The sequence below is a fragment of the Balaenoptera borealis genome, assembly GCF_965194805.1.
Source record: "Balaenoptera borealis genome assembly, chromosome: 2".
NCBI lineage: Eukaryota > Metazoa > Chordata > Mammalia > Artiodactyla > Balaenopteridae > Balaenoptera > Balaenoptera borealis.
The window spans coordinates 44,872,630-44,897,576 of NC_138867.1; the positions used below are offsets into that span (position 1 = coordinate 44,872,630).

General features: G+C 33.8%; 1 protein-coding gene and 1 long non-coding RNA gene across 2 annotated transcripts in view; one reads left to right on the plus strand and one right to left on the minus strand.

Moving 5' to 3' along the window:
- The window catches only part of DDX4 (DEAD-box helicase 4), a 68,997-nt gene that overhangs the window by 9,734 nt on the left and 34,316 nt on the right, over nt 1–24,947 (plus strand). Inside the window, exons 3-6 of the mRNA XM_082382583.1 lie at nt 15,707–15,784; nt 18,522–18,599; nt 20,646–20,696; nt 23,873–23,932. Of these exons, the coding sequence (XP_082238709.1) occupies nt 15,707–15,784; nt 18,522–18,599; nt 20,646–20,696; nt 23,873–23,932 (267 nt within the window). The remainder of the gene's footprint in view (nt 1–15,706; nt 15,785–18,521; nt 18,600–20,645; nt 20,697–23,872; nt 23,933–24,947) is intronic.
- Nucleotides 894–24,947, minus strand: part of LOC309624477 — a 249,491-nt gene continuing 225,437 nt past the window's right edge. The window contains exon 2 of the long non-coding RNA XR_014241960.1: nt 894–5,902. This is a non-coding gene — a long non-coding RNA (uncharacterized lncRNA). The remainder of the gene's footprint in view (nt 5,903–24,947) is intronic.

Genomic DNA, 24,947 nt, shown 5'->3' on the forward strand with positions numbered 1-24,947 from the left:
CTGGGCTAGGAAGTTAAACTTATGGCAGTAGTGTTTGATTTTGTTGAAGTCCAAAGCAGGCTGAAATGCTATTTCTACTATTTTTCTTCAATTTTTCTTACTGTGGTAAAATACATGTAACACAAAATTAACTGTATTAACCATTTTTAAGTGTGCAGCTCAGTGGCATTAAGGACAGTCATATTGCTGTGCAGCCATCACCACCATCTACCTCTGGAATCCTTTCATCTTCCCAAACTGAAACTTCATGCCCATTAAACAGTAACTCGCCAGTCCTTCGTCTCCTCAGCTCTTGGCAATCACTGTTTACTTTCTATGAATTTGAGTTACTATGAATTTACTGTGAGTCTCTATGAATTTGAGTAACTACTACTTTTAAGTCTTACTCTGATGCAAGAGAGGGCCTGGTGACACCCGGTAGTTTCATTTCTCTCAGCAAAAATTAGTGGATGAGGTAAAACGTTTTATAGTCTAGGAAGCTGCTGGCTCACTGAAGCCTGTCCCAAAGTGAAAAACCTGTGGAGAGGTAGTTTCTAAAAATGTGAACGGGAGTTCGAGAATCAGAGTTCATCAGGTTAAAGCAAATTTAATTCCCATGTTCACCTTAATTTCAGAGTAATTCTCTCTCTTTTTTTTTTTTAGAGTAATTCTCTTGATAGAAGGAAGTTGAGTTTAGAAGAAATGCTTCTGCTATTACCAAGATGCATTTGTCTTTTGTAAACATTTAAACGCAGCGGTTTAATATAGAATATTCAGATTCTCAGAAGTTTATGCAATTGCTGCCTGCTGAAACCCCAGCAGAAGGCTAACCACATGCATGTGTGTATACTTGAAGTATTCCAAAAAGAAAATTGGGTAAAAGTAATCTATACTTCTTAACACATCTATATGCATAGATCATTGTGTAATCAGGAGAAACCTTGTTCTGTGAGGTGTCAAAGATAATTTTTGTAAAGGAATGAAAGTTTGGGTCCATAGTATATTACAGTATAACGTGACTTTGTAGTGAAATCGTCAGTAAACTAGATTGAAGTAGCCACCAACTAAAAACCTGGACTTTTCTTAGCATTAGATCTTGAATGTTCAGGCTAATGATATAAAATCAATTAATGAAAAATATAGATTGCCTGCTCACCTTCTGGATAACAAATACTTTGGTAGCTCTTTTTTAAGTAAAATATTTTTTTCATGAAAATAGACTTCCTTATTACAGAAATACATACTAGGCCAATGAATGCTATACTAAGATAATACCTAGATATTCTTATTGCAAAAAAAATAGTGGAAAAACTTAAATATAGTTGTGAAAAGAAAGAAAATGAACTGAAATCTTGGCTCCCAGGTTTAACCACGAGTGTCTGTTGACAGTCTTTCGACTCTGATTTTTTAGATTTCTGCATGAATCAACCAACTATGGATGAAAAATACTTGGAAAAAAATTCCAGAAAGTTCCCAAAAGCAAAACTTGAATTTGCCCTCCACTGGCAACTATTTATATAGCATTTACATTGTATTTGGTATTATATGTAATCTAGAGATCATTTAAAGTATGTGGAGGATGTTAGGTTATATGCAAAGACTACACCATTTTATATGAGGGACCTGTGTGCCCAGGGATTTTAGTATCCTTGGGGGTAGGGGGTGGGTGGAGGGGATTAGGTGGTGGGTCCTGGACCTAACCCCTCTCCGATACCAATATTTAGCTCCCCCCCTTTCCCCTATATACTCCACTCACACTTCTTCCCTTCCCACTCTCCTAATAGTTATCACACTTTTTGCATAAAAACCTATACTCAGTTTTTATATCATGGCTGTGTATATATCATTCATATGTGAACCATGTAATATATTATGGTTGCATTTCCTTTATTATTCAATCTTCTGTTTTGTTTTTACTAGAGTTAATCATTACCTTGTTTTGTTTACTTGATCTGTGTTTCTATTGCTAATTTACTTCGAAACCCTCTGCCAGAAGCACAGCTATCTATTCATATCTATTTATGTTCACAGTTTTTAACACATCTTTCTAAGCATGGATATGCATCAGACTATATTCATGGTTAGTTTCTATCACGTATACAGTGATCTATCAGTTTCATTTTTCCTGATTCCTCTATCCTCTCCAGGATAAGCTTGCCTCCCTAGCCTCTCATCCCAAGAATTACCCTTCACCTCTTCCATGTGTCACCTTTTCTTTTCCCTGAATCCCATGTTTTTTCTATCTTGATTCCCCTGCCTCCCCACTTCAGTGGAGCCCATTTTCCTGCAGCTTCTTGGGAAAGGAAGCATGGGAAAGAAATTTGAGAGATTGCAAATATCTTTACTTTCCTAATTGATTCATAAAAACAGAACAGAAGATTGATTCCTAGTTTGAGTAACATTTTAGGTTGGAAATAATTTTCCCCTAAAACTTTATAATATCTTCATTGAATGTGAAATACTAGTGATGCTGCTTAGTTTGATAATCTGAGTTCTGGTCCTTTGTATATGACTTTTTCTAAACTCTTCTGAAGCTTTTAGGATCTTACTTTGTCTTCTGTATTCTGAAAATTTTATGATTGTGTAACTTGATGTGGAACTTTTTATTTATTATACAAGACACTTAGTGAATGGGCCTTTTAAATCTGAAATTCATACCCTTTACTTATTTTCTTATTTTTTTCTCTGAGGATTATTATAATTTCATTTGAATGTTATTTCTGTTCCCTTTGCTGGTTCTTAGACTTCTTTTTCCCTGTGTTTGTTTTGTTTCACGTAGGTGACTTTCTTCAAAAGTCTGGTGATCCTTGCCTGCCTTTTTGTATTTAGGAGTGGAACATTAAAAACTCAACCCTGTGCCTGGACACAGCTTCTTGACTGATGGGTTCTACTATTAAGTGATTGGCCAGGGCTAGGCTGTTTTGTTGGGGAGAGCAGTTTTCTTAGAGAGGAATCATGTAGTGCTTTTCTAGAGGATTTAAGTTTTTTAAGCTCTCATTTCTTGTTTCATCCTTCCCTCCTCTCTCTTTCCTTGTTGTATTGTACAGATCCTGTGCTGCCTTTGCTAATTTCTTTTTTACCCATTTTTGAATGATTTGAATTCTTCCTAGACTAGCTATTAGAAGTGTCAGGGAATTCTTATTCCTCTACTTCCCTGAAGCAGCCATTCTTTTTGTGTGTGTGTTTTAAAAGATATGTTGTTACGTGTACCTATTTTTTTGTGTGCTTGTAATTTTAACTTAGAAAAATGTTACTGTGCTGAAGATCTCATAATTTTTTCTTACCTCCCACCACTATGTTTAAGACATATTGCTAATTGCTAATTGATTGCGTTATTTCTAACTACTGTATGGTATTTCATATACTTTATCACCAACTTTTATCTCCTCCCTATCCCCATGATGGACACTGTAATTACCCCTTATTCCCCTCCAGCACCACAAGGATGAACATTCTTTTACATGTCCCTTTGTGGGTCTAAGTGAGAATTTCTTTGGGTAATGGACTCAGGAGAGGAATTACAGGGTCATGGGGTGTATATATACTTAATTTGATTAAATATTTAATAATTGCTTTCCAGAATAGCTGTGTCAGTCTCTACTCCCATAAGTAGGACATGAGGGTTCTTATATTCCATTGACATTGTTATTCAGTCTTGTGCTTTTAGCCAGCCTATTGGGTATATAGTAAAATCTCTTTGTTTTAAATTCGCTTATCTGATTATTTATTAGCTTAACTGTCTCTTCATATGCATGCTTGTTATCTTTTTGGGTTTCCACTTCTGTAAGTTGCCTATCATATATTTAGTCCATTTTCTATTGGGCTTGCTTTCTTTCTCTTGTTGATTGGCAGGCATTCTTTGTATGTTCCAGATTTTACACTTTTTTCTGATTTAGACATTGTGAATATCTTCTTCCATTTATTATCTGTCAACTTTGTCCATGATATTCCTTACTGATCAAAAATTTTAATTCAAAGCCATTAAATTAATTTTTTTTTTGCTTTCTGATTTGCTTTTGCACTTTTAGTTAAGATGCTTTTCCCTACCTCTGTGTCAAAAAAGTAACCACCTAAGTTATCTTTAGAGTTTTACCTTTCACATTTAGCTTTTATTCATCTGAATCTGTCCTTTTTTAAAAAAATTCATGATGGCCATATTTATTTGGGTGCCAAATCAGGACATAGTATATGTAGTATGAGTGTACATACAGGGCTCACAAAAAAGAATCTTTGACATTAGGGTTTTTCTCGTCAACTTGGGCCATGGGTCTTCAGTGATAGTGGAGGTTTTTTTTTTTTAAATCTTGGTAACATAAATATAACATAAAATTTACTGTCTTAATCATTTTTTAAGGTAAAAAATGATTAAAAACTATTTTTTAGAGCAATTCTAGGGTCACAGCAAAATTAAAGGGAAGGTATAGAGTTCCCATAAACCCCCTGTCCTGACACATGCTCTGCTTCCCCAACTACCAACCCCCCACCAGAGTAGTACATTTGTTACAATTGATGAATCTACGTTGGCACATCATTATTACCCAAAGTCCATAGTTTACATTATGGTTCACTCATTGTGTTGTATATTCTGTGGGTTTGCACAAATGTGTAATGACATGTATCCACCATTATAGTATCATAGAGAATATTTTCACTGTTCTAAAAATCCTCCATGCTCCACCCATTCATCCCTGCCCTCTCCTTCAACTCCTAGCAACCAGTGATCTTTTTATTGTCTCTGTAGTTTTGCTTTTTCCAGAAGGTCATATAGCTGGAATCATACAGTATGTGGCCTTTTCAGATTGGCTTCTTTCACTTAGTAATATGCATTTAAGCTTCCTCCATGTCTTTTCATGGCTTGATAGGTCATTTTTTTTTTTTTTTTTAGTATTGAATAACATTCCATTGTCAGAATGTACCACAGGTTTTTTGTTTTTTTTTTTAAACATTCACCTACTGATGGACATCTTGGTTGCTTCGTTTTGGCAGTTATGAATAAAACTGTTAGAAACATCCATGTGCAGGTTTCTGTGTGGACATAAGTTTTTAACTCCTTTGGATAAATACCAAGGAGCACAGTTGCTGGATGGTATGGTTAAGAGTATGTTTATTTTTGTAAGAAGCAACCAGACTGTCTTCCAAATTGTGTCTGTACCATTTTGCATTCCCACCAGCAATAAATGAGAGTTCTTGTTGCTCCACATCCTCCTCAGCATTTGGTGTTGTCAGTGTTACGGATTTTGGCCATTCTAATAGGTATATAGTGGCATCTCATTGTTTTAATTTGCATTTCTCTGATGTCCTATCATGTGGAGCATCTTTCCATATGCTTATTTGTCCTATATTCTTCTTTGATGAGGTGACTGTTAAGGTCTTTGACCCATTTTTTAATTGGGTTTTCTTATTGTTGAATTTTAAGAGTTGTTTATTTTGGATAGCACTCTTTTATCAGATATGTCTTTTGCAAATATCTTCTCCCAGTGTGTGGGTTGTCTTCTCATTTACTTGACATTATCTTTCACAGAGAAATTTTTAATTTTAGTGAAGTCCAGCTTATCAATTATTTCTTTCATGGATTATGCCTTTGGTGTTGTATCTAAAAAGCCATTGTCATTCTCAAGGTCATCTAGATTTTCTCCTATGTTATATTCTAGGAGTTCTATAGTTTTGCATTTACATTTAGGTCTGTGATCCATTTTTAGTTAATTTTTGTGAAGGGTGTAAGGTCTGCTCTAGATTCTTTTCTTTTAATATCATGTGGATGTCCAGTTGTTCCAACACCATTTGTTGAAAAGATTTTCTTTGCTCCGTTTTATTGCCTTTGCTCTTTCATCAAAGATCAGTTGACTATATTAATGTGGGTCTATTTCTAGGCTCTCTGTTCTGTTCCATTGATCTATTTGTTTGTTATTTTGCTAATACCACACTGGCCTGGTTACTATAGCTTTATAGTAAGTCTTGAAGTTGGGTAGTGTCAGACCTCCAACTTTGTTCTCCTTCAGCATTGTGTTGGCTGTTCTGGGTCTTTTGTCTTTCCATATAAACTTTAAAATCAGTTGTTGATATCCACAAAATATATAACTTGCTGCAATTTTGATTGATATTGAACTTATAGATCAAGTTGGGAAGAACTGACATCTTGACAATATGGAGTCTTCCTATCCATGAATGTGGAATTATCTCTCAGTTTATTTAGTTTTTCTTTGATTTCATTAACCAGAGTTTTATAGTTTCCCACATATAGATCTACACATTTTGTTAGGTTTATACACAACAGTTTCATTTTTTGGGGTGTTAATGTAAATGGTAATGTGTTTTTAATTTCAAATTCTACTTGTTCACTGCTGGTGTGTAGGAATGCAGTTAACTTTTGTGGAATAACCTTGTATCCTCCAACCTTGCTGAAATTGCACGTTAATTCCAGGAGGTTTTTTTGTCAGTTCTGTTGGGTTGTCTGCATTGATGATCATGTCATTTGTGAAAAAAGACAGGTTTATGTCATATGTCTTCCTTCCCAATATGTATACTTTTTAGATAGAACTTCCAGTATGATGTTGAAAAGGAGTGATGAGAGGGCACATCCTTGCTTTATACCTGATCTTAGTGGGAAAACTTTTGAGTTTCTCATTATTAAGTATGATGTTAGCTATAGGGTTTTTTTTAGCTATACTTTATCAAGTTGAATAAGTTCTCTCATCTTAACAATTTTTAAGTGTACAGTTGAATCCATCCTTTTGAATATGGTGTGAAATAGAGATCATTTTATCTGTATATGGTAACCCAGTTTTCCCGGCACCATCTGTTAAGCATTCTGTCTCTTCCCTCATGATGTGTGATGCAGATTTCATCTCATACAATTTTGTTCTTTTTTTTTTTTTTTGTCTTGAAGCACTGGACAAATCTACCATTCATTGAATGGTAGTAGAAGTAGCAAGCATTTAGGCTTTTCCTCATTTCAGTGGAACGCGCCACAATTTTTATAATTAAAGTGTAATGTTTGCTTTAGGCTTCTGTTAATTTTTTTTTCAATCATGCCAAGGAAGTTTCTTTCCTTTTTGCTTGACTATTAGTTTTGTTCAGGAATGGCAGTTGAAAGTTAGCCAGTGCTTTTTTTTTTGGAATTACTGATTTCTGTTGATTTTCTTCTTTAAGTATGTTAGTGTAGGGAAATAAATGGATTTTCTATTTTATTTTTAAAATTTATTTAGATTTTATTTATTTATTGGAGTATAGTTGCTTTACAATATTGTGTTAGTTTATATTGTACAGCAGAGTGAATCAGCTATATGTATACATATATTCCCTCTTTTTTGGATTTTCTTCTCATTTAGGTCACCACAGAGCATTGAGTAGAGTTCCCTGTGCTACATAGTAGGTTCTCATTGGTTATCTATTTTATACATAGTATCAATAGAGTATATATGTCAATCCCAATCTCCCAATTCATCCCACCTCCCCCTTTCCCCCTTGGTATCTATATGTTTGTTCTCTACGTCTGTGTCTCTATTTCTGCTTTGTAAATAAGATCATCTATACCAGTTTTTTCAGATTCCACATATATGTGTTAATATACAATATTTGTTTTTCTCTTTCTGACTTACTTCACTCTGTGTGACAATCTCTAGGTCCATCTGTGTCGGTACAGATGACCCCGTTTCATTCCTTTTTATGGCTGAGTAATATTCCATTATATATATGTACCACATCTTCTTTATCCATTCCTCTGTTGATGGACATTTAGGTTGCTTCCATGTCCTGACTGTTGCAGATAGTGCTGCAGTGAACATTAGGGTGCATGTGTCTTTTTGAATTATGGTTTTCTCTGGGTATATGCCCAGTGTTGGGATTGTTGGGTCATACGGTAATTCTATTTTTAGTTTTTTACGGCATCTCCATACTGTTCTCCATAGTGGTTATATCAGTTGGATTTTTTTTTTTTTTTAACTTGAACTAACTTTGTGTTCCTAGGATAAGTTTCTAGGATAAATTCATTCCTTGGATAAATATAGTTATTTTATTGCAGTATTGGATGAAATTAGGTGTTTTATTTAGCACTTTTTGAATTATATAAGATTGGCCTGTAGTTTTCTTAAGTTGTTCTCATTTGATTCTGTTTTCAGGCTTTTCATTTAAAAGAAAAATAAGCTCTGGAACATGGAAATTACCTGCTTTTTATAAGTTTAGTAGAATTTGTCCACAGAAGTGTCTAGGCCAGGCCAGGTTCTTCTTAACTAAATAATTTTTTTTTTATTGAAGCATAGTGTACACACAGATTCAGTATTTTTAATTAAGTAATATACATATCATAAATGTACAGGTCACTGGAGTTTTACAAGCTGAACACTCCCTTGTAACCAGCACCCAGATCAAGAAACAATGCATTATAAGAGAACCCTAGAAGCCCTCCTGTGTCTCCCTTCAAGGCACAATCCCTCTGTCAGGAGTAACTACTATTCTGATTTCTAACAGAGACAGGAAATCTTGGGAAGAGTATACAGAAACTTTAGTTGATTGAAAGGTATGTTAGTCTGTTTCTTGAGCCTAAAACATTTCCTGTTGACTCTAAGGGCTTGCCATTTCTTATACACAAGTTACTTGCTTATGTATTTGAGTACCATTGCAACATTTGCTTTATATGTTGATTCAAGATAGAGAATGAGTGAGTACTTTATTCCTTTTTCCATTTATGTCTTAGTGATACAGCTTGGGAACTACCAGTCTTAGACCAGTGCTGTTCATTAGGACTTTCTGCAATGATGCAGATATTCTCTAGTTGTACTGCATTTGGCTGTTGAACCACAAGTTATATTTGACTGTTGAGCACTTGAAACATGACTAGTGCAACCGAGTAACTGAATTTTTGATTCTATTTAATTTTAATTAATTTTGAAGTTAAATAGTCACATGAGGCTAGGCACTACTGTATGATACAGCATAGCTTTAAAATTTGAGCCAGCTAAGGCATGGCTATTCTCATCTTGTATATTTGGGGAGAGCCTGGCAAACATTAGAAGCTAGTGTTTGGAAAATTGTTAATTTTTCTGGCTGTGTCCTTGCCTGGAATGTTCTTGTCCTTGTAATGTCCCCTTCCCTTTCCTCTTTACCAAAAGCAAAGCTACTTCTTACTGTGATGCTGAAATTGGTACTTCCCTCATGAGGAGTCCATTGAATGTTGGAGCAGTTAGATTTTTGAATAGATCTTCTTAAGTTGGCTTTGAGCTTTCCATCGTCTGAGAGCATCTGAGCTTTACCTATTTACTACTACCTGGAACTCAGAAGCCTTTCGGTTACTTGATGAAATGTTTAGCCTCATCAAGAGAGAAGGAAACTAGTATGAATTGTGATGCCAGAATATAGCTAGTGTGATGCCAGAATATAGCTAGAGGAGGGACTTACAGAAGAGGGATATGTGACTTAAATGGTTTTTAGCATTTTTTATTTTTGGAAGTTTTTTTTTACCCTGTCTAATATGTGGCAACTAGTGAGAGTAAGAATTCAAAGAATAATTGTTACCTTGTGACTTTATTTTATTGATGGAACCTTTATTGAAGACCTTTTTATAAAAAGAAATACCTACTATATTAAAAATGTCACATTTGCAAATTATAAAGCTTCATAAATGTTTTGAACTACCACCCATTTTTAAGAACACTACTAATACTGTTATATTGTTTATGTATTATTTTCCTATTCTGTTGTCCAGTCCCCATCCTGCATTGTTTCTTTCTCTTCCTTTTCAAAAAAAAGCTTTATCACATACGTATGTCTCCCCAAACACTATATTTAAATTTGCTTCTTTAAGTTTTAAAAAAATGGTACTGTACCATAAATAGTTTTTGTTCTGCAATTTGGATTTTTCGCTCAGTATTCTTTCTAAGGTTTATCTGTGTTGCCAATTGTTGTAGTTCATTTATAATTATACTCTGCTGTGTGAATCTACCATATATATAATACTATATAATATAGAACACAGTGTATGTAAAACTCTGTTGTGTGACTATACCACATATTTTAATTCGTTTCTTGGTGCACATTTGAGTTGTTTCCTTTTTTACTGTATGAACAAAGCTGCCGTGAACATCTCTTTTTTTCCTTGTTTGCTAAGTATATGTTTTCAGTCGTGAATGGTGTTGAATTGTATTATTTACTTTAATCTGTGGAGATAATTAGTTTTTTCTTTTCTAATCTGTTAAGGTTGTTAATTACCTTTTTAGATGTTCTGATGTTAAAATACCCTTGCATATTGGAATAAACCCAACTTGGTCATAGTGTTTTATCTGTTCAGTTACTGTTGGGCTTGATTTGCTAATATGTGTTTTTGAGATTTTTGTATCTACTTATGAGTAAGAGGGGTTTATAATTTTCTTCTGTCTTGTCTTATCAAAATTATGATGGCCTTGTGGAATGAGTTGGGGAATAATTCCTCTTTCTGTTTTCTGGTGGACTTGTATGACATTGGAATGATTTGTTCTTTGAGAGTTTGGTAGAATTCACCTGTGAAACTACATTTAAGTGTGATGCAGAGATTTAAGTACTGGTTCAGTTTCTGTAGGACAATTTAGTTTGTTTTTATTGCTTCTTGAGTCTGTTTTGATGAGTTAATTTTCTTGGAACTTTTCTGTTTAAGTTTTAAATTTAGTAGTATAAAGTTGTTCATGGTAATTTTTATTTTTTTATTGTGGTAGAAAGCATATAACAAGAGAGTTATTCTCTTAAACTTTTAAGTGTATAGTGTTACTGTTAACTACAAGCACAGTGTTCAGCAGAACTCTAGAAACTTTTTTATCTTACATAATTGAAACCTTATATCCATTTAACAACACCTCCCACTGTTTTTGAGGTTATTTCCTTTTTAAAAAAATTCCAAATACTGTTCATTTATGTCTTTTCTTTCTTTCCCTTCCCCCTGCCTCTATCAGACTTCTAGTGATTTGTCACTCTGGCAAGTCTTTATTGGTTTCTTTAAAAAAATTTTTTTTTAATTGAAGTATAGTTGACTTACAATATTGTGTTAGTTTCTGGTATACAGCAGAGTGTTTCAGTTATACATATATATATATATATGTTCTTTTCAGATTCTTTTCCATTATAGTTTATTACAAGATATTGAATATAGTTCCCTGTGTTATATACTAGGACCTTGTTGTCTATTTTATATATAGTAGTTTGTATCTGCTAATCTCCTAATTTATCTCTCCCTCCCCTTTTCCCCTTGGTAACCATACATTTGTTTTTACGTCTGTGAATCTGTTTCTGTTTTGTAAATAATTTCATTTGTATCATTTTTTTAAGATTTCACATATAAGTGATATCGTATGATATTTGTCTTTCTTTTTCTGATTTCACTTATTATGATAATCTCTGGGTCCATCCATGTTGCTGCAGATGGCATTATTTCAGTCTTTTTTATGACTGAGCAGTATTCCATTGTACATATATACCACATCTTCTTTATCCATTCATCTGTTGATGGACATTTAGGTTGCTTCCATGTCTTGGCTATTGTAAATAGTGCTGCTGTGAACATTGGGGTGTATGTATCTTTTTGAATTAGAGTTTTCTCCAGATATATGCCCAGGAGTGAGATTGCTGGATCATATGGTAACTTTATTTTTAGTTTTTTAAGGAACCTCCATACTGTTTTCCAGAATGGCTGCACCAATTTACATTCCCACCAGCAGTGTAGGAGGATTCCCTTTTCTCCACACCCTCTCCAGCATTTATTATTTGTAAACTTGTAAATGATGGCCATTCTGACCCATGTGAGGTGATGCCTCATTATAGTTTTGATTTGCATTTCTCTGATAATTAGTAATGTTGAGCATCTTTTCATGTGCCTATTGGCCATCTGTATGTCTCCTTTGGAGAAATGTCTGTTTAGGTCTTCTGCTCATTTTTTGATTGGGTTGTTTGTTTTTTTGTTATTGAGTTGTTTGTATGAGCTGTTTGAAAATTAATCCCTGGTCGGTCACATCATCAGCAAATATTTTCTCCCAGTCCATAGGTTGTCTTTTCATTTTGTTTATGGTTTCCTTTGCTGTGCAAAAGCTTGTAAGTTTGATTAAGTCCCATTTGCTTATTTTTGCTTTTATTTCTATTGACTTGGGAGAGTGATCTAAGAAAACATTGGTAAGATTATCTCAGAGAATGTTTTGCCTGTGTTCTCTTTTAGGAGTTTTTGATGCAATTTGAAAAGGGATTTTTTTTAAACTTTCCCTTTCTGATATTTCATTGTTAGTGTAAAGAAATGCAACAGATTTGTGTATGTTAATCTTGTATCCTGCTACTTTGCTGAATTTGTTTATCAGTTCTACTAGTTTTTGTGTGGAGTCTTCAGGGTGTTCTATATATATATTATGTCATCTGCATATAATGACAGTGTTACCTCTTCCTTTCCAATTTGGATATCTTTTCTTTCTTTTTCTTGTCTGATTGCTGTGGCTAGGACTTTCAATACTATGTTAAATGGAAGTGGTGAGAGTGGGCATACTTGTCTTGTTCCAAATTTTAGCGTGAAGGCTTTGTTTTTCACTGTTGAGTATTATGTTGGCTGTGGGTTTGTCATAAATAGCTTTTGTTATGCTTAGATATGTTCCCTCCATACCCACTTTGGTAAGAGTTTTTTAATCATGAATGGATGTTGAATTTTATCAAATGCTTTTTCTGAGTCTATTGAGATGATCATGTGGTTTTTGTCTTTTGTTTTGTTGGTGTGGTGTATCACATTGATTTTGCATGTGTTGAACCATTCTTGTGACCCTGGGATGAATCCAGCTTGATGTGTATGATCCTTTTTATGTGTTGTTTGGATTCGGTTTGCTAATACTTTGTTGAGAATTTTTGCATCTATATTTGTCAGAGGTGCTAGCCTGTAATTTTCTTTGTTGGTAATGTCTTTGTCTGGTATCAGGGTGATGGTGGCTTCATAAAATCACTTTGGGAGTATTCCCTCTTCTCATTCTTTTGGAAGAGTTCGAGAAAGATTGGTACAAGTTCTTCTTTGTATGTTTGGTAGAATTCTTCAGTGAAGCCATCCAGTCCTGGACTTCTGTTTGCAGGGAGTTTTTAAATTACAGTTTCTATTTCACATCTAGTGATCAGTCTGTTCAAATTATCTGTTTCTTCTTGATTCAGTTTTGGTGGGCTGTATGTTTCTAGAAACTTGTCCATTTCTTCTAGGTTGTCCAATTTGTTGGCATATAATTGTCTATAGTATTCTCTTATTTTTTTTTTGTATTTCTGCAGTGTTAGTTGGTATTTATCGTCTTCATTTCTTACTTTGTTTATTTTGGGTCCTCTGTCTCTTCTTCTTGGTGAGCCTGGCTGGAGGTTTCTTGATTTTGTTTATCATTTCAAAAAAACCAGATCGTGGTTTTATTGATTTTTTTCTATTGTTTTTTTAATCTCTGGTTTATTTATTTCCTCTTTGATCTATATTATTTCTCTCCTTCTTGTGACTGTAGTTTTTGTTCTTCTTTTTCTAATTCTTTCAGGTAGTAGGTTAGGTTGCTTGTTTGAGAGTTTTTCTTGTTTTTTGAGGAAGGCCTATATCACAATAAACTTCCCTCTTAGATTTTGTGTGTTTGTGTTTTCATTGTCATTTGTCTCAAGGTATTTTTAAAATTTCCTCTTTGATCTCATTGTTGACCCATTGGTTTTTGTCGTAGCATGTTGTTTAGTCTCCTTGTAATTGTTTTTTTCTTGTTTCTCTTTCTGTGGTTGATTTCTAGTTTCATGCCATTGTGGTCAGAAAAGATGCTTGAAATAATTTCTGTCATCTAAAATATGTTGAGGCTTGTTTTGTGTCCTGGTGTGGGTCTAACCTAGAGAATGTTCCATGTGCGCTTGGAAAGAATGTGTAATATGTATATATTTTGGACGTAATGTCTTGAAAATATCAATTAAGTCTAACTGTTCTATTGTGTCATTTAGGATCTCTGTTGTCTTACTGATCTTCAGTCTGGAATATCTGTCCATTGATGTCAGTGGGGTGTTAAAGTCTCCTACTACTATTGTATTCCCATCCATTTCTCCCTTTATGTCTGTTAGTATTTGTTTTATGTATTTAGGTGCTCCTATATTGGCTGTATATATGTTAATGAGTGTAATATCCTCTTCTTGTGTTGATCCTTTTATCATTATATAGTGTCTTCCTTTAGCTTTCTTTATGGCTTTTGTTTTAAAGTTGATTTTGTCTGATACGAGTATTGCTACCCCCACTTTCTTGTCATTTTCATTTGCATGAAATATTTTTTTCCATTTCCTCACTTTCAGTCTATGTGTGTCCTTCATCCTAAAGTGGGTCATTGGTTTCCTAAAGAGCTAGGTTTTGGTTTTGTTGAGCCGCTATTATATGTTTGTTTCCTATTTCATTAATTTCTGCTCTTACCATTTTTTTCCTCCTTTACTTTTGTGTGATTTATTTTGTTCTTTTTCTAACATTCTTATTAGTTGAGATGGCTGTTTAGCTCATTAATTTTGAGTTCTTTTTTTTGAGTTCCTTTTTTTGTATAAAAATTTAAGTTCTGATATATGTCATTTTTATCATACAATTCTAAGTATTTCTAAAGTTCAATTGTAATTTTTTTCTTTGCGCTATGTTGTATAGAAGTGTTTTAGAATACATTTCCAAATGTAAGAGGATTTTAATCAAGTTTTTTTGGTATTTAATAATTTCTAATTTTTTAAAAATGAAGTATACTTGAGTTATAATACCATATTAGTTTCAGGTGTATAACAGTGATTTGATTTTTTTTGGGTTACACACCATACAAAGTTAGTATAAGACAGTGACTATATTCCCTGTGCTGTACATTACATCCCTGTAACTTATTTATTTTATAACTGGTAGTTCGTACCTCTTAATCACCTTCACCTATTTCGTACCTTCTCCCACCCCTCTCCCATCTGGCAAACCACTATTTGTTTTCTGTATCTGTTACTCTTTTCTGTTTTGTGTATTTGTTTGCTTGTTTTGTTTTTTAGATTTCACGTATAAGTGAAAATATACGGTATTTGTCTTTCTTTTGGTAACTTCCAATTTGATTGCATTGCAATTAGAGAATTTTGTGTATATGATATTGATTTTTGAAATTGTTGAATTTGCATTTTGTCCTTCCATGTGGCCAGTTTTTATGAACATTCTATTGTTGAATGTCAACTTCTTTAATGTTTTTAGTTCTGTGAATGTGCAGTGTTCTGTGGATGACTGTAATTTACCTATTCTCCTTTGATTTTTTTTTTTTTTGGCTATTATAGACAATGCTTATAAAAACATCTTTGTGTGTATCTGTTACCATCTGAGTATATCCGCAGGGAAAATCATACTAGTATACTTCTAAAAAGTATTTTCTTTTAAAATCAAGATCAAGATTGATCCAGTTTATAGTTTCAATATTGTATATGATTTGTGCTTGTTTCGCTATGTCCTTGACTAGTCTCAGTATTAGCAAACTTTTCCAGTCAGTTGTGGTTGAGAAAATTATATCCTTTTTTTGGTTTCCAATTTCTTTAATTATGAGTGAGAGACACCTTTTTTTTTTTTTTTCTTTTGGAGGACTACCTATTCTTATTCATAGCCCATTTTTCTACTAGGCTTTTCATCTTTCTTAGTGCTATATAAAATTCTTCCTTTGCCATGTTAATGGCACATTGAGAAGGTTTAAAGTTTCCTTACCACCAGGGTACTTTTTTTGTTATTTTGACTTGCTTCAAATGTTATTTGCTTTAGGAATGGATGATGGATATTCTCGAAGAGATCATTTCATGAGAAGCAGATTTGCCTCTGGGAGGAGTTTGGGAAACAGGGGTAAGTATCTTTCCTTAATCTTCTGTTAAATAGTTGAATAGTGGAATGAATAGAGGCCTTTATGGCTGTTTAGTGCAAGGTAAAATCTATTATAACTTAGTGTACAGTAGACTTTGTTGGGATAATGAGTTTTTTTTTTTAATGTCTGGTTTTTTTTTTTTGTTGCTTTACTTTTTTAAGATAGAAGGCAGTAGTTAAATTGATTAGATAGATTGGTTAAAGAGAGTTGCTTCCCAGAGCTTCTTCAGGTGTTGGTGATTATTGTTCCTAACAATTGGCATGGGAGGAATGTTTGTAAAAGCTCCAAAGATTATGGTGTGAAGGACCTCTTTCTTAAGTTTTATATTTCTCAAGAAAAGGCAGTATGGAAAGCAGTTCTGTTAGCTCATTAATATTAAGAGGTTGTTTTCCCAAAATTGGAATTTTTTGTTGTTACTTTTAGAACAACCAGCGCTAGATTTGACAGATAATGACCCAGCAAAATACCTTCCTCCAGTCCATTTTTAGATTTGATATTAAAATGCTGAAAATATTCTGCACTATGTTTTGTTATAGTGCAACAAAATATTTATTATTAGAACCTCAAATTAAATGGTCATATGGATTTTTAAATAAATTTCTTCTATGGGATGCTGTAAGCTAGGGTTAATTGGCAGTTTTAAATATACATGACACTTATTCTTGAATTTATTAAGTATTGTTTTTTGAAAAACGTCAATCCTTCTAGATACTTTTATTCATTGGAAACTAAAGGTTGATGCGTGTATTTCATTTGCCATTTGGAAAATTTAATATTTTTAGATACAGTTAACATAAATGTGAACTTTTATGTTTTGACATGTTTCTGCTACTAATGGAAATAATTTATTTGTTAAATATGCCTATATACATTTTGTTTTTTAAGCCTGCATATTAAGTAAGAGTCGTTGATGATTTGGAGCACGTAGTTGTGCTAAGAGGTTGAAGTGTGGGTTTTGTTTGCTACTACTAAGATTAGAAATAACAAATACCTTAATATTACACTCAGGGAACTATTTAATATTTAGATATATTTTAAAATTCTAATTTAGCATGGGTTATAATACTTTTTGATGAAGAATTCTAAACATTGTTGAATAAAGCCTTTTTAAATGAGAAAGCCATCACTGAGAGAGACTTTACTATAAATTGTTAATTCCATATGTTGTAGGTTGAAATACATTAAATTTCTGATCAAAACTCTTTGTAAATGTTAATACTTTAAAAAGTTATCTTTGAAAAGAATCTGAAAAAGAATGAACATATGTGTATGTATAACTGAATCACTTTGCTGTACACCTGAATCTAATACATTATAAATCATCTATACTCCAATAAAATTAAAATAAAAAAATAAAAAAAGTTATCTTTAATACTACATATAATCCTGGAAATTCATAGAAGACCCATGAGTATAACCCCTTTCCTGAATGATCCATTTAACATTTTAGCTATTTTCAATCTCTGTGATATTTGTTCTCAGAACTTGCATATCTAGTCACGTGGTTTTGAAATTGACTCTTAATTGCTTAACATATATATTGATTAGCTTTTTATCTTCTGTGAAGTATGGCCTAAAAAGCCTTAACTTCCTGAATCACACACTTCTTTAGACTCTGATGAAAATACTGATAGTTGCATAAATGCAATTTTGCATTTGGCATTAGGAGTTTCACAGATCCCTTAACTCCTCTGCACTAGGATATTACAGATAGAGGTAAGACAGTTTATGAGGATCACAAGATAATGATAGTTATCCCAATGATAGTTTGAAGTGGCAGTTTATGATGTTATGGATGTCTGTTCTAAGTTTTTGTTTTAAATACCTGTGCTGCTTGCCATAGCAACTCTGCCCTGAAAATTCTTAATTTAGTGGTAGAGAAACACATGGAAAGAAATATTGCTAAAAAAGAGATACACATAGTATGCTGTGGGAATGTGACTGAAGGATTGACTATGGCTGGAGGACTGAAGGAGGACTTCACTGAAGAGGTGGCTTTTGAACCCGGCTTTTGAAGAGTGAAAAGAATTTTGCTAGGAAAAATAGGAAAGCAGGGAATGTCATGCTGAAGGAACAGCATGTAGGAAGGTAGAAAATATTAGAAGTTCACAATGTGGAGTATGGGAAGTTGTTTTATGAATTAAAATGTTGGGTGTTCAGAGCCGTGTAGTGGGGGATAAAGCTAATAAGGCTGATATGAGGAAATACTATGGAGGGGTGGGAGGTAAAGGGGAGTGGTATTCATAGCATTTTTTTCTTTATTATGTAGTCCCTTCCTAATATTAATTTTAAAAAGTGGAAAGACTGAGAGCGACTGAAGTACTAGAAAAATGAATAAGTAATAAATAGAATAATTGCAGGACAACAGTGTAAAATTTTCAGTAGCAATGACTTTCACATAGGGGTATAATGTAAATAGCTATCAGGGTGAGGTTTCAGTATATAGAAAATCAGAGTTGAATTTCTTGATTAAAGGTCACTAGTAAAATAACACCTAGTAGACAGTTGTATTTCACCAATAGTATATTTGTTTTTACTTTGGTGTAATTTAATGATTTAAAAAAGTTGCAGGTGTATTTTATCTTTATAAGTTCCTGTACTACTCTCTCCCTGTCCTTGGGAGTTCCCTTAACCCACAGATTCATTTAATTCCTAGTTATTGGTGGCACACTTGATTTTGTATGTTGAAGAGTTTTAACTCTATCTGAACTTTTTCAGATCCTGGCGAGTCTAATAAAAGAGAGCATACATCCACAATGGGTGATTTTGGAGTTGGAAGGAGTTTTGGAAACAGAGGTAACCTGCTTATGATATCTTACAATCAAAACTTAAGTGACCCCAAGTTTTATAGTCTTTGAATTCTGTTTCCCTTTAATATACATAGAAAGTGTGTGCCTTTCCCAAGACTTTATGGCGATCACAAGGGAGTGCTTTCACTTTCCTAGTCATAGTTTAGAGCAGCAGTTTATGCTGCTTTGGATGTGTCTGCTATTCTATTTCGCTTTTTTTTTTCTTTTTAATAGCCATGCTACTTGCTGCAGCATCTCTTCAAATTGATTTACCCCACAGGTGAAACCCAGTTCTTTTCTACTATACTCATGACTTGCTTTCCCTGCTCCCACAAGCAAGAGATCTATCTTATACTTCCAAAGGTGAATCTGAGTCTCCATCTTTACTTGAGCAAAGAACCAGTAGAAGCTTTGAAATTACATTTTTTTCCATAAAAACTTTAAAAACTGTTAAGTAGAACTTAGGTAAGAGTTTAAGATCAAGACCAGTAGTGTGTAGGTGGAAGACTTTCTCAAGCATTTTGGAGACCCAGCACTTGACTTTTCTGGGAGAGGTGTATGGAGGGGAAGGGGCAATTGTAGAGGGCAGTAGAACGTAATCCTTTTCTGAACCAACTTCAAAGATTGCAAATATTTAAATGGATAAAAAAACTCAAAATCCAAGTTTTGTGATATATACTCTTTTTGTAGGGATTATCTTTATTTTGAAATTACATATCTGTTCAAGGAAAAAGTGTCATCCAATCATATATTGAGGCCAAAGGGTACTTACTTTTTATATGCTAATTGGGTATTAAATTTCCAAGAGGTTTAATGCTGAAGGGTACATTAGATTTGTTGAACCTGAGATGTTAAATGACTTGATATGTAGACATTTTGCATATAGATTCTTTTTTTTAATTTATTTTTTATTTATTTACTTTTGGCTGTGTTGGGTCTTCATTGCTGTGTGGGCTTTCTCTAGTTGCAGCGAGCGGGGACTACTCTTTGTTGCGGAGCACGGGCTCTAGGCATGCAGACTTCAGTAGTCATGGCACGCAGGCTCAGTAGTTGTGGCTCGCAGGCTCTAGAGCGCAGGTTCAGTAGTTGTGGCGCACAGGCTTAGTTGCTCCGCGGCATGTGGGGTCTTCCCTGACCAGGGCTCGAACCCGTGTTCCCTGCACTGGCAGACGGATTCTTAACCACTGCGCCACCAGGGAAGTCCCTGCATATAAATTTAACATCTGTCCAACAGTAACTGATTGGTCTATGTAGTACTGAAGCCATAATTTAATGTATTTTATTATTTAGGTTAGATACTAATTGATAGGCATTGCATATTGACATTAATTTTAACTTACATTATTCCCTGAGTATCTCTGCAGTAAAGATCATTTTATTAAGACTCAAATTTTTAAAATTTTATGAAATATTTTGATGGATGCTTTTAAAATGCGTTTTAGAGATATGTCTGTATGCTCCAGAGATGCATAAATCTAGACACAAGTTTTTATTAAATGAGAAATTTGAAAGCAGAGCTTGATGAAAGCTTGTTTCTTTTAAATTTTATAAACAAAAAGAAGTTGGCAGAATTTCTTTGTTATTGAGAAGGGGAAAATTATTGAATATTGGATTATAATTTAGTTGTATTGTCCTCCAGCAGATGAAGAGATTACAAGTTAATTTATAAAGTTTAAAAAGTTTTTATATTTTGAATAGAAAGTACATAGTGGTTATAGTGATATATATACATACAAACACACACACAGCCATGTACATATAGAGGAATATATGACATTTGAGGTAATATAAGATTGGCTGGTATTTTAATAAACTGACACAAGGAAGAAGTTGTCATACAATGTGTATGAATTCTCATTCACTATTTATATATACAGTTGTATGTGGTTTATACTGTTTTAAAGGGGCATCAAAACTAGAAGTCCCTGTAAAGAGTGTGTTTCTTTGTTTCTATGTTTCTCTTTCTCTCTCTCTTTTCCTTTCTTTCTTCTACAAAGGTATAGGTAATTGTTGTTTTCAGAAATGTGCAAGTTTAATTATATATTTTTTGTAGGTTTTTCAAATAACAAGTTTGAAGAAGGTGATAGCTGTGGTTTCTGGAGAGGTAAGTTCACTGTTTTTTGTAGTGACTTAAGAATTTAGTGTCCAGAGTACATGCTAAAGAGAAACTAAGATTAATTATCTTAGTCTGTTCCAGTTCTATTTTATTTAAACCCAGCTTTATAAAGCAGCTATAGCCAGAGCCTTAACCAAGAATTCAGCCATCCTAATTTGGCCTATTGTCACCTGCCTTAATTAATCTATAAAGTGCAACTTTTGAATGCTGTGCTTCCTTAAGAAAAAGAGGATAGTAGAAAGAGCAAGTCAAGAATCAGAATTCCACTTTCATATATAAATACAGTTTGAGACATGTAGGTCTTTATTCAGACTCAAATAAGTATTAACAATGGAAAAAGATTCATGAGACTGTGGATCACTGCTGAAATCAAAGACATTTCTGTCAAAGGTACTGACACTCTGGTTTGGAGGAATACAGAGAATGATGAGAATAGAGTAATGTTACCAGAAGGTAGACTACAATAATTAACAGTACTTTTGCAGGAGAGCCTGGTTGAGTAGATTTGGGTGAGGCCCTGGAACCTGTATTTAAAAAGCATCCCTGGTGACTCTGATGCCTCTTTTGTTTGGTAACCACTGATCTATGGAATCTTCATAACATAATACACTTTGGAGTTCCAGACTTTGTTTCATGTACCTGCTCTGCTATCTGCTAGTTGAATAACATAGAGCAAGTTGCTTAATTTCTCGGAGCCACGATTTCCTCTTCTGTAGAATGGAGACCATTCATTTTATAGCTTGTTAGGCACACTAAATGAGAATGTGTGTAAAAGCACGAAGCTTAGTCCCAGGCACATTCATGGTAAACAGTAAATGTCATCTATCTTCATTAAATATTTGAGACTTGATCTTAACTGTGATTCTCAAAATCAAAACCAAACCTAGACCTGATCACCTTAAAACGCTTTTGGAACATGGTGGGGTTTTATTATATCAGTTAAGACTGCTTCCCCAAACTACCGTCAGTCTCATTCTCCCTGCTTTTGTCTGCTTTTTCTCCTATCCTGTTCTAATGAAAACATATGTAACATGCAACTAATATTTGAGAGAAGAAAATCATCACCATTTTTATCCTTTTCCATTTCTCCTTGTTCTAGTTTTCCAACTTTTAATTAGTATTCCAAGATCATTTCTACTCATCAAAGACATTCCTCCCCAGTTGACTCTTTAGTGATGAGCCAGAGTGCTTTTGAGCACAAATTCCAATTTCTCACAGCACTTGAGAGAACTTCTCTCCTCCAAAATGGTCTACTTTCTTCCTTTGATCTATTTGCTTTTTCTATTCTCAGTTTTAGTTCCCCTAAACTAAAAAATTGTGTATATTCCTAAAAAATTCTTTCACTCTCACAGTTGTTGGCAAGCCCAGGAGCAGGTTTTGCTATCATCATAGAAGCTTTTTCTCTGCACACAGATGTATAGAGTGTTTTGTGGTTATTTTCTCTGCAATCTCATGTCCCCTAGCTAGTATAGTATAGCGATAAGGAGCTCAGACACCTTGGGTTTGAGACTCAGATGCTCCTCCTGTCAGTTGTATTATCTTGAAACATTTGTTTAACTTCTCTGTATTTCTTTTTCTCTGTTTATAATTTGAGGATAATACCCACCTTGTAAGGTTTTTGTGAGGGCTTAAAAAGTTAAAACAGACTTCATTTAGAGCAGTGCCAGACAGATACTAAGTTCTATTTGTTGTTATTACTACTATTTTTATATAATTAATAGATTATAACTGATCTTGGGATCATTGTCTCATTTTTGTTTGTGCTTGGCTTTATTTTTTAACCTACAGAAATTATTTTTTTAATAACTTTTTATTTTGAAATCATTTGACTCAAAAGAAGTTTCGAAAATAGTACAGAGGGTTTCCTCCATCCTTCTTCTAATGTAATTGTACCCTTCACCCAACTGCTAATGTCATCAGCCTATTTTAATTCCCAGTGTGGTCAAAATAGCTTTGGGCTTGTGTTAGGAGAACAATTGGCCAAAGATTATATGAGACCTTTTTCTCCTTGTCAGGCCCCAGATTAATTCATAGGTTTTTTTCCCATAAGGCAATAAATATTAGCTAACATCATCATTATTCCAGAATTATTATTCCAAGAATCTTTCCAAAATTCTTTCTTTACTGTTGAGCACGCTTGTCATATTATATCTTGCTTCTAAGAAAGTTGTCTTGATGTTAGATGGCTCTTCAGGAATATTTGTCAGTTGTTGATGCCAGCTCAAATAGGAGCCTGCAACAAGAGCTCTGGGTCATTGTTTATTATAAAACAATATTAATTGAGTAGATTAGTATTTTGCGCAGAAACTTAACTGATAGCTTCTAATCTGTTTAGCCATTTGTGTCATCACTGGGACCTGAAGTTCTCAGGTGCTAAACGTTAGTGATATGTACAAAGATCCCTTGAAACCATCTCGGTATTTCCCAAACATGGCTTTATTGGAATCTTCTAGAAAGCTTAAAGTTATTACTAAAAGTTATAATTTTTTAATTTAGAAAAATCATCCATTCCTTGCTGTCACTCTACACGTTCAAAATAAACATCTCTGGGGGTGGGCTCTTTCCAACTTTCCTAATAATTTTTAGGCAGCCTTCAGTGTAGTGATCCTCATACCACTATTTAGAAACCCTGATAATGTTACTTGATAATGTCAGTAAAAACAGAAAGCCAGGATATCCCCCAATTTTTCCATTAAGATGAATGGGGGAAAGTTTGCATATATTAAAAAAAACACTGACATCTCAGGTTTATTAAGAAAGGCAAGTTACAGAAATAATGATGACATTATAAGAAGAATAGTCATGCATTTCTGAGATCCCCTTGACTACTTAATTGTTAGATATTTCTGAAACTGTTTCTAGTTAAACTGATATTTACAAAATTCTTATTTTTTGGCTGTGCTCAGAATTTGACAAATTATACGCTTAACATTTAATATTTAGATATATTAGGTGATTTGTATAGGGAATTGACTGAGTAATGTCTTTGTATTTCTGTTGTTACAATTATTTTAAAAATTAAAATGTTCATATTTTAACTTACGAAGATATTTATTTTTTCTTACTAATTTCTCTAGTGACAGTGCTATTCTTTAGATACTACATTAATGTAAAGACTAAAGTAATTATTTAGATGCTATTCACATGTTAAATTTTTATTCAAGAGTCTAGTAATGACCGTGAAGATAATCAAACACGGAACAGAGGGTTTTCCAAGAGAGACGGTAAGGACCATGTGTTGGAACAAATTGTACTTAAGACAGAGATATGAAACTGAAAACCTGATTTTGGAAGAGCTGAAAGAAAGAAAAATTCTGGTGGTGAAAACCTTTAAAGAAAAGTACTTTGGCATATGTTTTATGCTGTTAATATTTGAATTAATATTCAGTAGGTGTCCCTCCTTCTGCTTTCTAATGTCACTGGATTTTTTTTTCCTAAGACCTCCAGAGTGTGCTATGAAGTACAGAGGGGGACTGTGTGAATCTTGGTCAGTCACAGTGTAGATGAACTGGGATGTCTTTGTCTTTGAGTAGGATCATTGGAGATATGGGGAAGGGAAGAAATCGTAGACTACTTTTTGTTCAAGTCTAGAAGTACTCTACTATACTCTGCTGGTCCTCCCTCTAATGAACTTGAGGTGAGATGGTATAAAAGTTATGCTCAATTCTGGGTTATCTATGGGCAGATTCGTTAAAATAGCAACAGCAAAACTCACAAAAAACCACAGTGAACTTATAAAATTGCTACAGGTGTGCAAATGTATTTATGATAAAAGAGTTTAGTTTTTGGAACTGCATGGTAATCAGATATATCATTGTTTTTGCTGCAACTTGGGGGTATCCTTTTCCCTTGCCTATTAGATGTTTGGCTCACTGAATAAATCATTAAATAGCAGGCCCTCCTAGTGAAGCTGAAACTTGCTGTGGATTTCAGTATAGCTTTGGTTGAGTTGTGAGGTGGGGAGGAATTTGGTGGTGAATGAGGTATGGCTTATTTGTCTCATAAGTTGAGTCTTTTTATGACAATTGCAGGGGACCAAACAATGATGGGGAGGAAATTTAAGAAAAAGACTCCTTTTTTAACATTGCTCTCCTCCCCCCTTTAAGAAGCAGTTTTGACACTAACGTTCCTAAACATAGCTCTTATTTTAAAATTTTTAGTTTTCTGCAGAACAGTGACTATCTTCCTTACTATTAAATTTTCTTTAAATCAATTTAATTTATATTTAAGTGAAGCAGT